This window comes from Babylonia areolata, chromosome 18, assembly GCF_041734735.1.
Source record: "Babylonia areolata isolate BAREFJ2019XMU chromosome 18, ASM4173473v1, whole genome shotgun sequence".
NCBI lineage: Eukaryota > Metazoa > Mollusca > Gastropoda > Neogastropoda > Buccinidae > Babylonia > Babylonia areolata.
In genome coordinates this window covers 20,267,098-20,290,059 of record NC_134893.1, presented here as the reverse complement: position 1 = coordinate 20,290,059, position 22,962 = coordinate 20,267,098, and the positions used below count along the sequence as shown (strand labels likewise).

Here is a 22,962-nt window from a genome sequence, read left to right as displayed (position 1 = left end):
ATGACTCTCAAAACTAGGAGACAATATTGCGCTGGCTCTTTGTGCTGCAGCCGTGGGGGTCATGTGGCCTTTTGGGACCATCCCAGTGCCAACTGTCCTAAAGCCCACTTGGTTGAAATAGTGGATATGTAGCTTGGGCAAGACAATCTCCACTATGATCAAATTCTGTCCCAGATAGTTCGGAAAACAGATGCCGGAAAACAGATGCCTCAACAGACTATCATACAAACCTGCCCTTCCTCATCTTACACATACACAGCCTTCTCCAGTCAGACTGGTCTGATCCTGAAAATGAAGTTGGTCAGAATCCTTTCTTCTTCTTCGTTTCTGTTAGCTTCGTGTGAGTACCTACATCCTACATACAGCCCTCTGATCATAAAAAACAACCTTGATTATTTGTTTTGTTTTTGGTCTGTTATAATAGATTTTTTGATGTGTATATTTCAACGCTTCACCATATTATGTAGCCACCTTTTTTCTTTTCTCTCTTTCTCTTTTATTTTTTAGGTTCATATGTGTGTTTGCACACAAGTCTATGTAATCACCCTGTGTTTTGGATGACAGTGTGTCTGTCCCTGTCTGTGTAAGGATGTATGTGTGTCCATGGTATACTTTAACCTATTCAGTTTCTCAGAAAATACCTTGTCAGCCAGTACCACATTTGGTGTAAAATAGGAAAAAAAAAAAGTTCTTTCCACACATACTTAGAACAATGATGATACTTCTGGGAAGGGCACAAAAAATTGTAAAGAAGCAAAAGAATGTTGCTGGCATTTTTAGGAGATCGGCAGTGAACCAGGCACCCACAACAGTGCAAGATAGGTGAAGTAAGGTTAAATCAGAAGACAAACCAGCAAGCAAAGCTGTTTGTTTGATTTTTAGGGTTTTTTGCAGTTGTCTCTTTTGATATAGGTTTTCAATTCAAAATTAGTGAACGGATGTTATCTATGTTGTATGTTTGTGTGGTTTTTTTTCAGATGAAGATTATTTTAAAAAACCAAACTGGCATTGAGGGCTGGATAATTGACAAGGTAAGACTTGGTGCATTGAAAAACTTTCATGACAGGTGTGAATGCTGATAACTGACAAGGTAAGTGTTAATCCATTAACCTCTTGACTGCGCTGTTGACGTACGGCGTACGTCATGAAATGTCGATCAGCAATGCTGTATTGACGTGCGCCGTACGTCATGTTACAACGTTCTATGTTTCGAGTCCCGCATTACAGAAAATACAGTCTGCTAACCATTAAATTAGCTCCCCTGATAGCTCTTTATCTCCTGAGTTCCATAAGCTAAAATTATTCATTGGATTGTCATATTTATGGCGAAAGTTTTGCAAGTTTGTACGAAGCTCAAGTTGTGTTTGCAAAGCCATGGCTGAACGCAGACAAACCCCAACACTTGCACTTGTATTGAAAGAATTCTTTCGTGATGCAAACAGTAGAGATGAAGATTGTGGACTGAATGAGACAGAACTGCGTGAAGTTGATGCCGAAGACGCTGATTTTGACAGTGCAGGGGGGTGGGAGGTGGAGTTATTGACGAAACTGAAGACAGACAAGCTCAGCTGATTCAAGATGCAGGTGGGTGTTTTCGAGGTTTGTCAGTTTATTGTTTGCTTTCTGTTTGTTGTAACAATGAATATGACTGCATTGTGTGTGTTTTGAATGTGTTAGCTGTGGTAAGTGGCTTCGTCAGTCACTGATCAGTGAATGTGAGTGAGAGTCAGTCAGTCACGTGGGTACTGTGACCATCACAGCCCAGGGGGGCGTGGCTTGCTGGCTGGCTCATTGTTGATGACAGCGTGTGTCGCTCGCCTGCAGCTTTCTGTGTGTTCGTTCCTGAGTGTGTATTGGTTTGTTGTTGTTGTTATTGTTGTTGTTGTTGTGTGTGTGTGGTGTGTGTGTGAGTGAGAGAGAGAGAGAGAGGTGGGGGGGGGGGGGAGATGATGTTTATAAAACTGAAATCAGAGAATGATATACAGAACTGTATGCCTAAATTACTTTGTAAATGCAACACTTGTAGAAGTGTGTGTGTGTGTGTGTGTGTGTGTTGTCATTTTGTTTTGTATGAGAAAGAGAGAATGAAGGGGGTGTGGCATACCATGAACCAGTTTCAGTGTGTGTGTGTTTTGGGGGTTTGGGGTGGGGGGTGGGGTAGGTATGTGTGTGTTTGTATTTCAGCTTCTGAAAACAATGCTTCTGAAAACAATCAGAAATAAAATGGTACCATTTCATGATCTTTTTATATGTAAAAACCAAAAACCAAACCCAAAACCCAACAAACTTAGTCTTTTATGCAATGTGTTTCAGGTATGCAGCATGGTGATGATCATGATGTTCATCCTGGATCATCTGGAGTTGACAACTTGCCACAAACCTACAGCTGAAGACCAGCAGCAGCAAGACCAAAGGGCAGTAAACAAGCCTCCAGCAATTCTGGATTACAACAAAAACATGGGTGCCATGGACCATCATGACCAACAACTGCATCCCTACAATGTCACAAGGAAAACCCTGAAGTGGTACAAATAGCTGTGTGTGCATTTTCTACAAATTGCCATGCTGAATGCACACATCCTCTACAAAAAAGCAGGCAACAACAGTACACTCCTGGACTTCAGAAGGATGTAATTAGTGCCATGATTTTTGGTGACCAAGACACTGCTAAAGATGACCACGCTGTTTGTCTTGTGTGGACGACACTTCATCCCACCTACCCCACAGAAGGCCTGGCCACAAAGGAGGTGCAAAGTCTGCTGGAAGAAAGGACAAAGAAAGGATGTGGGGTTCTACTGCCCAGACTGCCCCAGCAAACCAGCACTGTGTCTTGAAGACTGTTTCTGCAAGTACCACACACTGGGTTTTTACTGGCGATAGATCCTGGGTGAGTACACCCTTTTCATTCTTTGTGTGGACTGTGTTGGAGTCTTATGCACCTGGACACTGTTGCTCAGCCTTGACAGTGTGTGTGGTTGATCACAACAGTCACAAGAAAGACAGATTGATAACCTGGGTGATATTGTAGCACCTACATGGTGGAATGACAGTCCCAATTTTTTTTTATTAATGCATTTTATGGAATTTTTCTGTTAGATTGACTCATTATTTGAACATGTGAGTATCAAAAACAAAATCTTGGTTCATTTTCCTTTCATTTGATATATACTTTTATGCACTTATCTTCAGTACTTTTTGAAATATAAGCAAATTAAAATCATTGGCGTGTTTTTCTTGTTTTTCTGAAAATTTTCTCAGCATACGCCATAGCAAAACGTACTAGCAGTGAAGGGGTTAAAAAGCTGTCATAATTGGTGTGAATACAGATAATTGACAAGGTGAAAGTTAGTTCAGGTAACAGTTAGTCCATTAAAAAAGCTGTCATTACTGGTGTCAATACAGGTAATTGACAAGCTAACAGTCCATTACAAAGCTGTCATCACTAGTGTGAATTTAGATAATTGACAAGGTTGTTGTTCTCCATTAAAAAGCTGACATTACTGGTGTGAACTCAGATAATTGACAATGTGAGAGTTAGTGCATTAAAAAGCTGTCATAACTGGTATGAATTCAGATAATTGACAAGGTTGTTGTTCATCAATCAAAAAGCTGTCATAACTGGTATGAATTCAGATAATTGACAAGGTTGTTGTTCATCAATTAAAAAGCTGTCATAACTGGTGTGAATTTAGATAATTGACAAGGTTGTTGTTCATCAATCAAAAAGCTGTCATAACTGGTATGAATTCAGATAATTGACAAGGTTGTTGTTCATCAATTAAAAAGCTGTCATAACTGGTGTGAATTTAGATAATTGACAAGGTTTTTGTTCGTCAGTCAAAAAGCTGTCATAACTGGTATGAATTCAGATAATTGACAAGGTTGTTGTTCATCAATTAAAAAGCTGTCATAACTGGTATGAATTCAGATAATTGACAAGGTTGTTGTTCATCAATTAAAAAGCTGTCATAACTGGTATGAATTTAGATAATTGACAAGGTTGTTGTTCATCAATTAAAAAGCTGTCATAACTGGTGTGAATTTAGATAATTGACAAGGTTGTTGTTCGTCAATCAAAAAGCTGTCATAACTGGTGTGAATTTAGATAATTGACAAGGTTGTTGTTCATCAATTAAAAAGCTGCCATAACTGGTATGAATTTAGATAATTGACAAGGTGAGAGTTAGTGTGTTAAAATGCTGCCGTAACTGGTGTGAATCAGTTGGTATGTCATTGCCTCCATTTGCTGGCTGAAGTGGTTTCACAAGGAGGCAAATGGTATTTTACGTCCGATATATAAATGTCAAATGGCCAAGTGATGTCCACATCGTGCAAGTTTGGTCCACCCCCATCAAAAGTGATGCATGGATCAGCCTCCCATGAACTCACTGAGCCCTACACCCAAGCATTGCTATGAAGTCAAATTTATCTCATTAAAATGGTTTTCACATTTCTGCATGTGCATGAACAGCAGAGAAAGGAAACTAACTTATACAGTATTTCTGGATTTGTCCACACATAATTTGGAGGACAAACATGATATTTTCTGCTTTTTTTCCCCACATCAAAGCGATATGGCATGGAAGCCTGCTGAGGATTTGAACTCCCCTGGATTGAAAGGGTTAAGCTTATGTGCTCTTCTGGACCCAAGCTCTTTAAATCAGAGTAATTAATGTTAATCAATTAGCCAGAAACCCACAGTGCCCACTGCAGATCCATGCGATATAACTTGTGACCAATCACAAAATACATTAAATGTGAGGTCAAGGTTGAACTCTTGAGTTGATCGGTTTCATTGGCCAGTGGTCACATACACTGTGGCTTGAGTTGCTCTGAGTCAGTGTCATGAGTTATTTGCCTTCTATATTCTCCATGCTACCTAGTGTCTGTTCTACATATGTTGTTTTCCAGCAATCTGGGATTAATTGCTTGTAAAAGAGACGAAGGAGAATGATAGATATGCGTGTTCTGATTAGCGCTTATTAAATCACTTGAGAAAGCCATGGTTTTGTTTCCCCCTTTCATTACCACAAGGCAATGGCAGATGCAGCAGAAAAAAGTTCCAGCTTGTGGAGGAGGAATGAAAGCAAACTTCATAAGGATTAGATTTCCCTATTCAAACTAGGCTTATGATAGCTCAGTGGTTAAAATGTCTGCCAGAAAGGTGACTCAGTCCTGAAGTGGTGACCACTCTGGAGGCACAGGTTTGAACCTGCTGAGGACCAGGAAAAAGAAAGGGTAGCAATACAAGGGCACCCAGGAGTCGTGACCAGGGTGCTGCCCGGCCCCCTTAGAGTGTAAGGAGTTAAGGGCAGAAACACTTGACCTGAGGGGGGCTTCTTCTCTGAAGACCTTGTACTGTCCACCTCTCGCTATACTTTCTTATAACCACACAGACATCCCTGGTAAGAGTTATGAGGAAAAAAAAGTGCAAAAATACAAAACACAAGTCAGAAAATGAAACTTTCAGAGCTGGTTACTGACAGGCTGGGTCAGCACATGTAAAAGTATTGATCCTCTTATCTCTGGATTACAGTCCACTGGATCAGGATTTAAAGAACCAGTCTGGCTTTCAACATTGTACATCATCATACTTTCATTGTTTCTATGGAAAAACAGCAAACAGGAGCAAATATACATTTTCAAATTCTTATCCATTTGTCTTTTTAACATGAAATCAGAAAAATCAGCAGATATTTGATATATTTTCTCAGCGAAAAAGCTGATGGGGGCGTGGCACTCACCTGTCACATACAGATGAGAAGAACTATAGAAAGAAGGGCACAGCCAGAGAGACAGCATATATCCACACACTGATGATAGCTCTTCTATGTTTTATTTGCTTGTATCTTTGTGAGTGTTTGAAAATGTGATAAGTGACCTTTGTGCAATCAGATTTGTTTTATGTCTGAAATTGCTTATGAGCTCTGGTTTTTTTAGTTTTTTTTCTGTTTTATTTTGTTTTTAAAATGTTTTCTTAAATTTCCAACTTCCTTTTATCACAACTGTTGATCCGGTGTTTGTCTACTTGATTCCTCAAGTGAAAGTCTCGAATGATGTAACTTTTCCTGATCACTGATTCTTTGAAGCTTACCCAAAGTTGTTTATGTAAATACTTCAGTCTGTTATGATACCAAGGAGTACCAGTGATGGAAAAGTGCTCACAAGGCTTCATCAGACAACCCATTGCAAAATTATCTGTGTCCACTGCAGTTATATTCTCACCAACACCTCCAATGCACAGAAGTGCAAACAATATAAAAGTATTCAAATCAAATCAAATCAAAAACACTTTATTAATCCACATGGAAATTAAGTTGTGCAATCACAGGCTCATTGTAAACACTGGCATAAAATCATGCGCAACATAAGAAGAGATTAAAACTAGTCAAATAAGAATTCCCAATAGCTGACGATATACTAACCCCCCCCCCCCCCCCCCCCCCCACACACACACACACACACCCCTCCCCACACACACACATACTCATGTTAAGACAATAGGGTATTGCACAACAATATTAACAAATGAAAACATCCAACAAAAAAAGGGTATAAGATTACTAAAAATGACATGCGCACACACACACACACACACACACACACACACACACACACACTCATTCACACACACACTCACACACACACAAACAACGTATGCATGCACATAACATATGTCACGCCAATAAGATTGACTATAGATTCTTGGTATTTGCACACCCTGAGTTAGGTATTAACTCCATGAATCATCTCCTACTTTATACAGTTTCATAAAGTCATGCTGGTAGATACAGACAGATGAAAGGAAGAGACATTTCTGGCAGGCACACGACAGAGAGCGAGGGGAGACAGAGGGACCATTTGTGTACCCCTACAACCTAGGCTGGTACCAGAACCTGCGGCAGGTGTTTACCTTGTCGATGAGGCCGCGGTCTGATGGATACATCTGGGACCTTGTGGAAGGCTGCAACCAGTACACACTCACAGTAAGTTCGTATTGCGTTGTGTTGTATTACTTATTGCATTGTTGTTGTGTTGTTGTTTTTTTGTCACAACAGATATCTCTGTGTGAACTTCAGGCTGCTCTATCTGGGGAGAGATTGTCAAGTAGACTTTTTCTGCAGAATTTTGCCAAGGACAACTCTTTTCTTGCCAAGGGTTCTTTTACGTGTGCTAAGAGCATGCTTGACACAGGACCTTTGTTTATCATCTCATCCAAATGATGATGAGAGAGTGTCTCTGTGTCTGTGAGAATGTGTTCATGCCTGTGTATGTGTGTATCGATGGTTCTGCATTTAATTTTCTGAGGCTTGTTTTGTTTGTTTGCTGTTTCGATTTAGAATTCAAACCCTGTCTTTTTTGTCTTCATCTTTTTTTTTGTCCAGACAAAGGTTGTCCTGGCATGGTAGTACTATTCACAGATGTCAATTTTTGAAGCCTAGGATTTAACACCCACTTAGTGAAGAGAAGATTTTATTTTTTCAAAGCAGGGAGGAGAGCAAAGTGAAGGAGCAAAGGGGAGCAAAAATTACCATTATCCACGCAGTTACACAACAACTGTTTTTATATTTCACAGAAAGCAGTGAAGATGGGGTCACTGTTTCTTTTGAAAGGGGAAACAATAATTGGTAGCCTTTTTCGATCAATTGTGATTATTTCTGTATAAAATGCACACAGGTCAAGGTCATGAGGACAGATCTTTTAACGTCTCAAGTCACACGCTCACATTGTTTTTGGATGTGTATTTTTTGGTTGTTGCTTTTAGGAGGACTGCATTTGTTTTGGGGTGGGTTTTTCGTTGTTTTCGTTTTGAGATGGTGTGGGGTTGGGGGGGGATTTTTTTTTTTTTTTTTTAATTTCATCTCCAAACTAACCCCAACAACTATTTCAGTTCAAAAGACATAATCTCCTTCAAACAAACAATTGAAACAGATAGTTTTTCTTTATGCTCATTCAAATGATCATCAACACGATATATAAATGAAAAGAAAGTTTTAAGTTTCATGGAGGTGTCAGAGCATGTGGACTGATCTATATATGCTGCACCACATCTATTGTTAAAATAAATAGATGAATTAAAGAGCAGACGCCTGACCTTCGCATATCCCAACTCGCTAGTCAGGCCGTGAGAAATTAAACATAAACATATAATCTGGTTCACCCTTCCCTGATTACTTTAATAATGTTCATATAACTATATAAATCAAGTCAACATCATTTATTGTGGAATTTCAGTATGTGCAATTTAGATTAATTTTCTGAACCAGGTGGATGTGTGTTTATGGCCCTGAATTAATGAAAATGTTTAATGCTTTTCATGTGTCATTACAAAAAAAGAAGAAAACAATCATCATTTGAAAGAAAAACACTCTGGCCCACTTAACGAAAGGAGCTTCCTTAATGACTATGCACACATCCATCATTCCCATCATCATTGTTGTCTTTTTTTTTTCTTTTTTTTTAAATTTATTATTATTATTATTATTATTACTACCTTTTTTATATTATAATTATTATTTATTTATTTATTTACTTATTTATGTACACTTATCTATTATTTATTCACCTTTTTTTTTTCTTCTTTTTTTTCAAGGCCTGACTAAGCGCGTTGGGTTATGCTGCTGGTCAGGCATCAGCTTGGTAGATGTGGTGTAGCGTATATGGATTTGTCCGAACGCAGTGACGCCTCCTTGAGCTACTGAAACTGAAACTGAAACCATCATTCCTCAGCCCATCCTAGGAAAGGCGTCCTTGACTTACACATTTTATCATTGTGTAACGTACACATCCATTATGTGATGAACACATCCATCATTGTGTGACTACACATCCATTATTATAAATGATGTACACATCTATCATCATGTAACATACACATCCTTCATCATGTAATGTACACATCCATTATCACGTGATGTACACATCCATCATTGTGTGACTACACATCCAACATTATAAATGATATACACATCTATCATCATGTAACATACACGTCCATCATCATGTTACGTACACATCTATCATGTAACATACACATCCATCATCATGTAACGTACACGTCCATCATGTAATGTACACATCTATCATCATGTAATGCACTCACCCATCATGTAATGTATATATCCATCATCACGTAATGTATACTTCCATGATTGTGTAATGTACATATCCATCATCATGTAACATACACATTCATCCTCATGTAATGTGCACATCCGTCATCATGTACTCATGCACTCATCCATCATGTAATGTACACATGCATCATCATATAATTTACACATCCATCATCATGTAATGTACACATCCATGATTGTATAACATACACATCCATCTGCATGTAGTGTACACATGTGTCATGTAACATACACATCCATCATCATGTATCATATATATCCATCATTGTGTAATGTGCACATCCATTACAATATGTACACATCCATCATGCAACCTACACATCCATCATCATGTAACCTACACATCCATCATCATGTAACCTACACATCCATCATGTAACCTACACATCCATCATCATGTAACCCATACATCCATCATGTAACCTACACATCTATCATGTAACACAGACATCCATCATGTAATCATGTAAAGTATACAGCTAATTTCATGTAACATACACATCCATCATCATATGAAATGAAAACATTGATATTGCATTATTTAGGCTTTTTCAGGTGATTATGTATAATGAGTGTGTATTGAGTGTGTATAGTCTGTGATGATATAATGTCAGGTCAGGGGCATAGCCCTTGCTACTGGTACCATGTAACCCAGTACTACCTGCCGCATGTGAAGTCTTCCAACGACGGACCAGGCGGAGGAGGAAACCTTTCCCAATGGCTGTGAAGGTGGAAGAGGATGACCAAAGGGCAGGGGGAGCTCTTATCCTTGGCTGGAAGTCCCCCTAGGAGACGGAGCTCCAAGGAAAAAACTTGCACCTGCCGAGGCCGTCCTACACGTGGCAGTATCTGCACCTGTGGGACTGTGAGCGTCGGTAGGCGAGAGAGTGGGGAAGGGACTGCACAACTCCTCCTCACTAAAAAAAAAAGTCACCTGTGCTGGTCAGGCAGCCAGGCTAATGTCGGAACGATGAGCTAGCCCTTCAACACCCAGCTTTCCCAAGTCCTGCGGCGATGGAGAAGTGGTAATGGGGACAGGAAGAGGATGCTGCTGGCAGTTCCTTGTCACGACTCTGCATGCAGGCGGCTGTAGGGTGATGGTCGTCCGCCGTAGACTGGGGCAGATGTGGCACCCGTATCCTCCCACAGTGTCAGAGCAGCCCTTTTTAGGTACAGCACTGCTCTCCCCACATGGGGAAGGGGAGATAAAAGGATCCCTAAACAAAACCTGCCTCACCTAGTATCTAGTAGGAAACCACACCTACTTGGACATCCAACAATAGCGGTCGAAAACAGAAGAAAAGAACCAGGAGTCATGCCCTGACTCTGGGTGCCTGGAATGTTCACACCCTCTTAGACAGAGACGACAGACCAGAAAGACGCATAGCACTCATGGCTAGAATGCTTGATCGCTACCAGGTGGATATAGCAGCCCTGAGCGAAACCAGGTTTGCGGGTGAAACCCAGCTGGAGGAAGTTGGAGTGGGCTACACCTTCTACTGCATTGGGAAGCCAGATGGCATCCCAAGAACCTCAGGCGTGGGCTTTGCCATACGAACCAAACTTGCACGACAGCTTGACAGCCTTCCACGTGGGATAAACGACAGGCTGATGACCCAGCGTCTGAAGCTGTCCAAAGATCGCTTTGCCACAGTCATCAGCTGCTATGCCCCGACGATGACCAACCCTGATGACATCAAAGAAGCTTTCTACGAGGAGCTCAGCCGCACCATTTCAGCGGTAGACAGAAAGGACAGGCTGATCATCCTTGGGGATTTCAATGCTCGTGTCGGCGTGGACTTCTCCTCGTGGCCAAAAGTCCTAGGACAGCACGACACTGGCAAGTGCAACTCCAACGGACTGCTTTTGCTCTCGCTCTGCACGCAGCATGGACTGACCATCACCAACACCCTCTTCCAACAAGTGGACAAGTACAAGAAAACATGGATGCACCCCCACTCCAAGCAATGGCACATGCTGGACTATGTGATTGTCCGGCAGAGGGACAGAGGTGATGTTTCCATTACATGCTGCATGAGAGAAGCAGTCTGTTGGTTGGACCATCGCCTGGTACGCAGCAAGATGAACATCAGACTTGCACGCAAGCTCCAACCAGCCAGGCAGAAACCCGCTAGGAAGCTGAACATCCACCGCCTCCCTATCAGCAAGGACGTGCTGTAGCAGCAAATCCAAGTAGCTCTCCAAGAAATTCTTGCATTGACTGATGTAGAAGAGGTATGGAGCACCTTTAGAGATGCTGTGTACACAGCAGCAGCTGACACACTCGGCTTTGTACAGAGGAGCCACAAAGACTGGTTTGACGAGAACGACTCTGGAATCTCCAAGCTCCTGAACACACTGCATATACGGCATCAGGATCACATTTCCGATAAAGACTGCCAGAGGAAGGAGAACCAGTTCTTGCAAACCAAGCAACTTGTACAGAAGAGGCTGTGTGAGATGAAGAACACCTGGTGGGAGAGAAAGTCCGAAGAGCTTCAGTCCGCTGCTTATGCTCACAACATGAAGACCTTCCATGATGGTCTCCAAGCTGTGTATGGGCCGAGAGTCACAGGATCAACCCCTGTCCAAGCCTTGGACCAGACCACCCTCCTGACAGACAAGAAAGACATCCTTGCCCGCTGGGCAGAGCACTTCAACACCCTCCTCAACAGGGACTCGCTTCAAGGACACTTTGAAGACAAACCTCAAAGCCTGTGACATAGACATCGCTTCCTGGAAAACTGATGCCCTTGACCGCTGTCGCTGGAGGATGCTGTGTTCCAGTGGCATAAAGACGTTTGAAAATAAGAGAACGCTGGCCATTAAGGAGAAGCATGAGCGAAGGAAGCAGGGCTCAACTTCTGGAGACGTTTTCCCTTGCAACACCTGTGGGAAGTGCTGCACATCCAGAATCGGCCTCTTCTCCCATATGAGGACACACAGCGACAGATAAGCCTGCCTGCCTACTCATCCGTTGGACCGACGGGAGACTCCATCAGTCTGTGATGTGTGTGTGTGTGTGCGTGTGTGTGTGTACATAGATTTGTGCTTGGATTATTGGTTTGCTGACAGAAAGTTTTTCACTTAAGTGTTTTAAATGCATGGTTTTCAAGGTCAGTATCCACACTGCACAAGCGCAAAATTGAGCCTGTTTTACATGGAGAGATGCTTTATAAATTAAATCATTATTATTACTACCCCGACCATCCACCCACAGGAGGAGCAGCTGAAGCAGAAGGCGGAGAAGCGCGAGCGGTCGGAGCTGTACATTGTGGAGCGGCCATACTCGGGGTACCTGTTCCCCTGCTCCAAGGGGCTGAGGGTCGCCTGCTGCATCCCCTGCACCGACGAGCCCCGCATCCGCCTGACCCCCGGGGACACTGTCCGGGTCACCCGCTGGAAAAAGTAAGTGACGCTTTGTGGCTACACGCTGTAAAAATATCAATCAATCAACCAACCAACTAACCAACCAACCAACCAACCAACCTGTCAATCAATCAGTTGTCAAAAACAGTACAGAAATTCACCTTCAGGCTCATCGTAAAGATAAACAAATTTTTTTTTAAGAGATAGTAATTTTTTTAAAAAGTGGAGACATTCATCCCATTATTAAATTGAAAGTTTTTTGAAGCCAGCGGCTGCGAAAGGCTGTCACCGTCCCCTCTTTAGTCGTTCTTATGGAGAGAGTTAACTCATTGAGCCCGATCTGTAAGCATTACCCTGGCGTCAAAATTCATCTCGTTAAAACAGTTTTCACAGTTCTGCTTATGCCTAAACTGCAAGGAAAAGAAACTGACTTCTACAGCAACAAGTATTTTGGAGGGAAAACAGTGTATTTTTTGCTTTTTTTTCCTGCATCAGTATGGCATGGAAACCTGCCGAGGGTGTAAACCCCCAGGGTTGAATGGGTTATGAATGATAATCATGTTTTGAGGGGTGGGATCATAGTGCTGGCTCCCTCATGTTTTATTTCGTTTTTGTTTTTGTAGTCAGTTGAGATTAGAGGGAGAACAAGTTAAATGTCTTTTGGATCTTCTATGGTCACTGAGTCAGTGAGTTTATATTCACTGTATTCACTGTCAAAGTTTAATATAAACCTTGGATAGGTTCTCGAGACCTGATAAACAAATTGGGTTTATGGGAAGGTCAGGAATCCACTTTTCTGTTGTTGTTTTTTCTTTTTTCCTTCAACAGCAGATGTGGTGTAGTGTATATGGGTCGGTCTGCATGCCTTGTTCCTGCTTTGAAACTGAAACTGTGTTGAGGACCCGGAATGAGAAGGCTGTGGGGTTAAAGATTCTTCGGCCTTTTACGGTCGAAGGGGCAGTGGATTCATAATCGCTGTGTCAAGGGCTCAGCAGGGGAGGGTGGCGAGTGTGAGGGGGGCAGTCCTCTCCCCCTGCCATTTTTACCTTCCCCAGCCGAATTAGGCATTCACACATGGATGGAGTGAGGAAAATTGGAGTACAGTGCCTTTCACAAAGACACAACATCATGCTGAAACAGGGTGTAGAACTCGGATCACTGCCTGACTAACAACCAAAGCCTTGGCTCCAATTCAGGAAGCACTGTTCAAAGTACCCGTTTGTGGTCATAGCATTAGTATGTGGGTGCAGTATTAAAATCCAAGGGAGTTCAACAAACAGATGCTTCTTTTGATGCTTGATGCTGCTATGGGACTAAGTGTGTGGTTATACTGAACCGTGCAACACACGCCGCATGTTTTACGGCGCAAATTAAGCGGCGCATGTGGTTATGCTGAACCGTACCACACACGCCGCAGGTTTTGCTTGCGCTGATGAAATACCCGCGGAAACAGGCACATACATATGAGAAAATGGCGCTAACGAGAAAGAAGAAGCTGCTTTTGTGGTGGTGGTGGAGTAAAAAACTATTTGGCAGAAGAAATCGTCGATTTGCCGTTCATCCCATCAACAAAGTGCGACACCTTCATGGCGCATATCATCATCTTATGCCCCAGCTATGGAGTGATGAAGAGAAATTCGTGGCGTATTTTAGAATGAAACCAGTGGTTCTTGTCGTCTTTGTTATAGATAAAAGTTCGAATCCTCACTGCAGCGATCAACCTCTCGTCGTCCATGTTGGAAAGGAAGTGTCGTTATTTATCAAAAAAATCAAGCACGGGTTTAGTCCCTTTTCACCCGTGCGGCCGCGTGCGCTCGGTTCGCACGACCGTGCAAAACGCGGCGTAAAATTGACGGGTCCAAGACGGCTCAGCATAACCACTTTCACCCGTCCCCAGTAAGCCCAGAGAAGGATTTTCCTGAAACCGAACGCGCAATTTGCGCCGCAAAACGTGCGGCGCATTTGGCACGGTTCAGTATAACCACGGCCTAACATTGTCTTGTTTCGCTAAGGGAAGTAAGTGGAGTTTAGATGATGCACATTTGAAAAAAATAGTCTTCACGTGAATATGTAGAGGAATATTGTTCACAAGACTAAGAACCATTTTATTTTTGTTGTTAGTTTTATTGTGTAATTTATTCTAGTAAGTTTTTGTGTTTGGATCAGCAGGTACACTTTCCCACCTAAAACTGAAGCTGGTATCAGAATTTTGTGGTCAGTGTGGAAAGCAGTGGTCTTTCTTTCTTTTTTTTCTTTTTTTAACTTACAAGTTTTAGGAACTCATCACTTGTTGAGTTATTTACTTATCCTTTTGTATTGTTCTCATGGCTTGAAAGGGAAATACCCTGATTGTTTCCTTTTTATTGAGGGAAAAACCAGTGTACATTATCTGATAAACTTGGGTGTTGTATTTGTTTCAGGCGCTGGTTGTATGGAACAAAAGTTTCAGCGGATAAAAATACATGTTTAGACAGTCAAGGTGGGTAGCTGTGTTACTGTGGCATTTTGCTTTTCATCTTAACAAGGGCATTAGTGAATATCCTGAGGCAGGAACTGGTGGAAACATAGAACAAGACAGATGTGAAGAATGTGTTGATTTGGCCATTTGTTACCGATAGTGATGGTGAGAGTGGGCCTGGTTGCATGCAAGTGCATGCATGGCTGTAACAGTGTAATGAAATGATGTTATTTCCTTTGACGTGTGTGTGTGTGTGTGTGTGAAACATGTGCATAAGGGGCACTGCTTCTGTTGCTATTTGTGGTTGATGTGGTTTCAAATTATTTTACATGTAAATGATTTTTAGGCCTGAATGCAATATCTGAGGCATGCACACTGATATACATGTGCACTTTTTCCTGCAGAGTTTTGTCAGTCATGGTCATCTGTTAACAAATTTTACATTTTAAGCATGCATGCCACGCGTTTCACTATTATCATTATTATTTATCACTATTGCAACTGCTATGATTATTGAAAAGAAAGCAACCATAAGCATAAGTTTTAATTATCGTTTTGTTGGTGTTATTTTTGTTTTACCTCAGGGAAGAATCGCATCAGGGGATGGTTTCCACGAGTATGTGCAAAGGAGTTGGCAGCTGCAGACCAGAAGATAGACGACAAAAAGGACGTGTGATGACGTCATGCCTTCTTCTGTGTTTGTGTGCTGCAACACCAACGTTCACTTGTATGTGGGATTTTACATGTTGGACCAATTTAGCCCTGCCTTTTAGGCAGCCATACTTTGAAGGTATGTTCTTCTTTCCATAACCCACTGAACGCCAACTTGGTTAATGGGATCTTTAACGTGTGCATTTGGTCTTCTGCATGTATAGACACACCAGAGGTGTTCAGGCACTAGCAGGTCTAGACATCTGTTGACCTTGGAGATCGGAAAATTCCCCTCTTGTAACCCACTAGGTGCCGTGACCAGGATGTAAACTCCGGACCTTCAGATGATGACTGCCTGTCAAAAGGTGTGTGGTGAACACTGTCCACTGCCAACGTAGAATTTTTGAGTTTACAGAGTGCAATACTGGTAATACTTGTGTCAGTCAACACTGGATACATGTGTATAAGGATAATTTTCTCTCTTTTTTTATGGTGTGATCATTTGCCATGGACGTAAAGGGTTTTTTTTGTAATGTTTTTTATGAGTGCAATATTGTTGACACTGGCTTATCAGTCCACACTTGTTACATGTCTGTAAGAATACTTTTTTATGGTGTGATAAAGATTTACAATGTATGTAAGGTTTTTTTTTAGGTATGTTTTTGAGTGCAATACATGTGACATAGACTTCAATCCACACCTAATATGTTTCTGTAAGGATATTTCTTTTTATGTTGTGACAAAAGATTTGCTTTTTTATATATTTTTTTATGATTCCTATGAGTGCAATGCTGGTGAAACTGGTTTCAACCCACACCTTATACATGTCTACTATGATACAGTTTTGTGTATTTTTGAACTGGTGTGATAAAGATTTGCTGTGTACGTAACGTTTTTTTTCTCTTTTTGTTTGTTTTGGTAATGATTTTTATGAGTACAGTACTGGTAACAATGGATTTGCCATGTATGTAAGGTTGTTTTTTTCAGCTTGGGGTCAAAGTAATGAGAATCAAAAGAAAATGAAGTATTTACTTATTTATTTATTAAGACGACTTGCTATAGTGCATATTCTTGAAGCTGAATGTATAACCAAGGGCAGAGGGAACTGCAAAAAATGCCTGGACATTCTGTTGGGACCAAGTGCTGCAGCAGAGAGCACTGTTATTTTGTCCCATATTACAATGCAAGCAGATGTGGAGAAAAGGGCAGGGAGGGTGGCAGGCACATGGGGGGCTGTACTGGCCCCTGCTAACAGTGACTAAGATGCATGGGGGTTCTGAAGTCGGTTGGGTCTCGACCACGGGTAAACGCTCACTGACACCATTCCATTGTCATTTATATCCACATGTTTTGCTGGTAGGGATGAACAGAATGGAGCGGTCTGTGCATGCAGGGTTTGTTTCAGCATCCTTTTTTTTCTTTCAGTTTGTATTTGTGAATTTTGGTGCTTTTTGTTTTTGAGTTTTGTTTCCAAACAGATGAATGTGAGGACAGATTATACAGTTTAGACTGTCTCCGAAATGGATGTGAGTGTCAGTTACACGTTTGTTATATTCAGCAACATACTGTTCATTGTTGTTTCGACAACACCAACTGCTCTGGTGAACAGTGTTTCTCATTTAGAGGGCAGAGGTCTGTTTATCATGGATGATGATTGTTAATTGCAAGTACAAGTGTGTGTGTGTGTGGTGCAAATATTGGGGAGAAAAAAAAAGAAAAGAAAGAAAGTAAAAAAGAAAAGCATGATAGTTTTGCATTCACTGAAGAATGCAGCGAATATTTAGGCACAATAAATTTGTTGTTTGTGTATCTGAGTGGAGATAATTAAATCTGCTGTTTGTGGAACTGAGGGGAGATAAGTAAATCTGTTTGTGCAACTGAGGGTAGATGATTAAATTGCTGTCCCCACACCCACTCCCAATAGGGGCCTGGTTAGCTGGGTCAGCAGAACGCCAAGTTCAGAGTTGTGGAGTTGAATCATACAGGCACCAAGCATAACAACTGATATTTATGCTGTGCATCGTAACATGTTGTCGTCCTGGTGGCATAAGTGGAGTGGTAGACAGGGTCACATTGCCCCCATACCCTGCCCTCCCTGTCTGTGTCTACACAACGCCAGCTTTTCTTGAAACTTCAGACTTAACATCTCTAAATTTGAGGTATGACCAGTAATATGATAATAGGTGGAAGGTTTTCGCCACAACGTTTACCACCAGACACTGTAGACATTGCTTATTTGATTTCTTTGATTAGTGGGGAAATGGAAATGAGGGGAAAAGGACAGAGAAAGAAAGAAAGGGGAAAAAAGGGGGAGGGGGGATGAAAAGAAGTAAAGGAATGAAAAATTATGATAAAGAGAAAAGCATTTCAGTATTTCTTCAGCTTCATTACTGATTTTAATTTGTCAGTGTACATTATAAACATTTAAAAAATAAAGAATAAAAAAAAAAAAAAGTACAAAAGAGCAGCTGCTGCATTCCCCATTTGCAAACACAACACATTTTCCTGCAGTGTGTACAATCACAGTCCTTTTTGCCCTCTGAATATATTGAAAATGTGTTGCCAGTTCAGAACTACTTTTTAGGAATTCATTCACCATTTCAATCTATTTTGAAACTGCTCAATTACAAGTTCCAAAGCCCAACATGAAATTTACTGTAAACAATCCATAGTTCATTTTACCTGCTGTTATTCTGACAAATGTAAGTTCACATTTTATTTCCATCTATTTTGAGTCATTGATTACCAACTTGAGTGAAAAGACACTTTGATCAAGAAAAACTGTCACGTTGGAATCAATGTGCAATCTCTTTTGTTCTTTTTCACAGTAATATTCTAAATACATATGCTTTTTGTATTTGTATATGCTAGTTTGTGCACCTTGACACTTTGGCAGATGCTGGGGGTCAACTGTACTGCACTGAGAAAACAGAAAACTTCAGGGCAAGGGAAAACATGCTGCGCTTGCTGACACCCTCCACACATCCACAAGCCAGCCACATAATGCACATATACACAAACCTTTTTAAGCGATTAACACATCACTTTGCCTCTGAATTTAACCCAATAAACTGCACACACAACTTGCATGTAACTAAATTGCTGCCTTCAGGGTATTTTCAGTTTACTCACAGCGGAATTCAACAAGAAAACCGAGTATGGTATGTGCATTTATCATGTCATACATTCACACCTTCAACATATATTACAAGTGCCTCAAAGTTTGCAAGAAAGAAAACAAACCAACCAAAACAAAAATACCCTGAAAAAAATATGGTTAAACAAATATAGATTAAAAAATACATATATTGCTAGGACAGTTAAAATGCACTCTGAACAATGAAATCAAAGGCTCAAACACTGCATGCTTATAACCATAATTTTCAGATCATGCTTATTTTCCCCCACTGAACCAGGACCCCTTTGCCTTAGATGCAGAAAAAGTGGGATTTTTCTAGCTCTTCATCAAGGAAAAGCATGTGTTTAAAAAAAATATTAAAAAATGGTGTTGCTGGGAAAGAAGTTGAAACATAAATATAGAAGATTTTTTTTTTTTCAAACCATGCCTACTCTTTCCCAATGTATTTAAAGTCCACAAATGATTCTATCATATATTAGAAAGTTTATACATTCTGTTTAGATACCGTTTGCTAGTTTGGAGGTCACATTTACTTATGAGTTTTGACTTGGTCGTATTTGTACTGTGCCTTATAAAGAAAGGCACTTTTTTTTCTTCTTAAATTCATGGATTGTAACAAAAACAAATCAAGAGTGCCTTATACTTGTTATAGGCCAAAAATACAGTAGCATTAACAACAAACAAACAAAAAACCCAACATCCCCACTTCCCTGACACCTTACATAACAATCTCACAAACACTGCCATTTTAATAGCTTATATATCTATTTACTTTTAATGATATTCAGGAAAAAAAACAATATTAACACCTTTTATTCGTTAGATTATATTAATTGTAAGATCGGATTGTTATAATTATATTGTTTGATTGTGTTAATTGTTAGATTATAATATTGTTAGATTTACAAAGCGCCTTCAGTGATGAAAGTTAAGCTATGAGTATAATGTTATTTTGGATAATTTTTTCCTGCCTTCTTAATCATTTGCCATTCAGCTGGACTTCACAAGGACTGCATATAAGTATTACTAAGACGTCAAAATTTGTTTCATTAAAACGTTTTCTAAGTTCTTACACATGCATATAAACCGAAAGCAAAGGGAACTAACTTCTACAGTATATCCAACTGTGTTGACACATGTCAATTTGAAGGGGAAAAAAATTAAATTAAAATGTATTGTCAGAGTTTATTTTTGCATCAAAATGGCAAGGAAACCCGACAAGGCTGTAAATTCCCCAGGTTTGAATGAGTTGCCAAGTATGAAGCCATAACCCAGATTTTTAGTTCAAACAAAGGATGAGGCATGAGAGGTAGTTGGAATGATACGTCTGTACCTTGACGGCTGTCTCCTTGCATGGGATATGCAAAATCATAAGTATTTACAAATCTGAAGAAAAAATTGCAAGGAAAACTAGTTCCCAACTAAGCATTCCGGATTTCCCCAACCAAGCATTAAATAATAATGAAATCATTGGTATAATCATGTGGTTCTCAGAAATTACACCAGTATGATGGCACTGTATCATGGCAACGTGTTCTATCAACAATGACAGTCCACAGTCCTTCCACACTGTTAACTCATTGACAACAACAAACAAACAAATAATAAACAAAACAGCAAAAAACAACAACAAAAGACAAAAAAGGGGATGAGGTGGGAAGAGAATGGGTCAGCTTCAAAATCAATTTCTTCATTGCCATCATTCAAAAATCAGCACAATAAAAAGCATCATATGCAATCCAATTTTGTTCTTTTCCAAAAACATCCATCAGGGAGAAGCAAGTATTGTGATCAAAACTGTTGTAAAAATCAGTAATAAAAATAAGGCACATCCCCCCCAAAAAAAACCCAAATGCAAAAAAAACAGCAGTGACAACCATTAGCTGCCACATTCAACATGCAGGAGTTTTTTTTATGACGAGTTTCCATAAGGACTATTGCCTTTATCCGGATGAAAACATGTATTTTCAGCAAGTTTCCAAATGAGTAATACTATTTCATGAGCATAATTATCTTTCCAGTCTTAGTTCTCTGGGGTTTTTTGTGTGTTTTTTTGTTTGTTTTTCTTCAAAATATTACCACCCTACTTATACTGTTTTTTTCCTTTGATTTTTAGTTTTCTTGAAAAACAGAGGATCCTCTCCCCCTGTATTGTTATCAGTAACTAAGCAGAGGGAAGAGCAGTGTGTTTAGATGCCCACCTCCCTCTTCAGAGCAGTGTGTTCTGATACCCAGTTTTATGTTTCTGTTTTCTCTTAGCACGTCATAGAGAATGTTCCATTCTTAGAGCTCTGATATGTTTGAATCCATATTTCACAGTAAATTAGATTCCTGTCTTATTATGCCTGGCATAACCTGCAACAATGTAACTCAAAACCACTGTATCCTCAATTTACACACAAGTGTATAATGTGTAGGCATCTCTTTGCTAAAGCAATCCACTTAATCTATTAATAAAAGAATACATCTAATATACTGCAAATAAGATAAAAACTGGAGATAAAAATTACATGTACATTTAAAATGTAGGTTTAAAGGTGGACTGCTAAAAAAAACAACAACAACAGTTACTGGTAATCATGCATTTATATAAATGCACTGTGATAAATCTGCCAGGAACAAGAATATTACAAAAAACATGACATGAAAAACAACAAAGATAAGGTGCATCAAACGCATCACGCATCCGGACTCCAACCCTGAAACACTTGAGAAACAGATGAGGATGGAGTCATTCACTGAAGCACCCATAAAAATATACACACACATTACCATTCAGAAATCTATACATGGCAAAAACTAATCGTCCTCATCAGTTCATTTCTTGGGCGTAAAGTAGACCTCACGTGTCAGCATGGACGTGATGCAAGGAATCTGTTTCTTGCGTCTCATGAACTCGTGGCTGGCGTTGGACTCGAAGTCGAAGGCCACCTTCCTGCAGACCTTGGTCATCATGGAGAGGAGCTCCATGCGCTTCCAGTTGTCCCGCAGCACGTGGAACAAGGCCTGGATGAACCAGGAGCCATTGGCAGAGTTGCGCCAGGAGTAGTAACCTGTTGATCATTGATTTGTTTGTTCATTCAGGCACTGGTGATGATGACACAGATTTATAATGATGAATCAGCAAGTTGCTCTTAAACACTGCAAGTGACTGAAAGATCTGCTCTTAAAACTAGGCAAGTGACTGAAAGATCTGCTCTTAAAACACTGCAAGTGACTGAAAGATCTGCTCTTAAAACACCGCAAGTGACTGAAAGATCTGCTCTTAAAACACCGCAAGTGACTGAAAGATCTTTCCTACCACCCACCTTTTCACTCACTTTTTAAACTGTTTTATCAGATACAGAGCTTTGTCTACAGACTACCATCTACGTGACTTGGGCAGCACTCGGTAAGCGACACCAGTAGATAGAAAGTGAGCAAGCAGCAGAGTCCGAGTCTCCTCTGCTGGGTGACCTCTTGAAAGCCCGACGCCAACAGCGACTTGCAACTTTCAGTACTGAACTGTCTCTGCAAGACCTTGTGTGTGGTCATGTTGTGATGAGTGGTATTGAATTTAATACCACATGGGAAACTTTGAACGTGGGGCCAAAGAAATGTATGTATAGACTGACCCCAAAATAAGTATTTTGAATAATGATCTTCAAAGCATACATGTGGCTTTGTAATGCAGATAATAGGGTACCATAATATATAGAACATGATTTTCAGAAAAAGCTGAAAAAAAGTCCTCCAGAATATAAGCATGTTCTTCAAAGAATAATACTCCCAAAAAACATAATGTTACATGTCTGTCTGCGCGTGTATGTGTGCATGCTCAAAATCTGATTAAATGACACAGGAAACAAAAGATGAGCACCAAGTGGCAGCCGTCAGTCGGCTCTACCCAGGTAGGCAGCCTGCTGTGCAAATGACCCCATGTATGTAAAGCGCTCAGAGCTTGGTCTCTGACCAAGGATAGGCCCTATATAAGTATCCATATCAATCAATCAATCAGTCAATCTTCTTGTGAACAAATAAATCTCTCCACACATAGTTCTGAAGAAAATGATGAATACACCTCTGTTGCCTATGAGTTCCTTGCCCAGAATAAATAGTATCTTTTTACACACACTGCACAAAATAAAGGTGTCATTCTCAGCAACAAAATCTTAGCCCATTTCACTCATTTTTTCCCCATTTATTCCATAATTAATGATAATAATAAA

General features: G+C 40.4%; 2 protein-coding genes across 3 annotated transcripts in view; one reads left to right on the top strand and one right to left on the bottom strand.

Annotated features, from left to right (window-relative positions):
• LOC143292549 (palmitoyltransferase ZDHHC6-like) overlaps nucleotides 1-20,588 on the top strand; it is a 27,047-nt gene extending 6,459 nt beyond the window's left edge. For both annotated transcript variants that reach the window (XM_076602949.1, XM_076602950.1), the window contains exons 6-10: nucleotides 978-1,031; nucleotides 6,825-6,986; nucleotides 12,358-12,545; nucleotides 14,927-14,985; nucleotides 15,549-20,588. In XM_076602949.1, coding sequence (XP_076459064.1) covers nucleotides 978-1,031; nucleotides 6,825-6,986; nucleotides 12,358-12,545; nucleotides 14,927-14,985; nucleotides 15,549-15,640 — 555 coding nt within the window. In that variant the 3' untranslated portion in view covers nucleotides 15,641-20,588. The remainder of the gene's footprint in view (nucleotides 1-977; nucleotides 1,032-6,824; nucleotides 6,987-12,357; nucleotides 12,546-14,926; nucleotides 14,986-15,548) is intronic.
• The window catches only part of LOC143292550 (caspase-3-like), a 15,368-nt gene continuing 10,467 nt past the window's right edge, over nucleotides 18,062-22,962 (bottom strand). Inside the window, exon 7 of the mRNA XM_076602951.1 lies at nucleotides 18,062-21,807. Within this exon, the coding sequence (XP_076459066.1) occupies nucleotides 21,572-21,807 (236 nt within the window). The 3' untranslated portion in view covers nucleotides 18,062-21,571. The remainder of the gene's footprint in view (nucleotides 21,808-22,962) is intronic.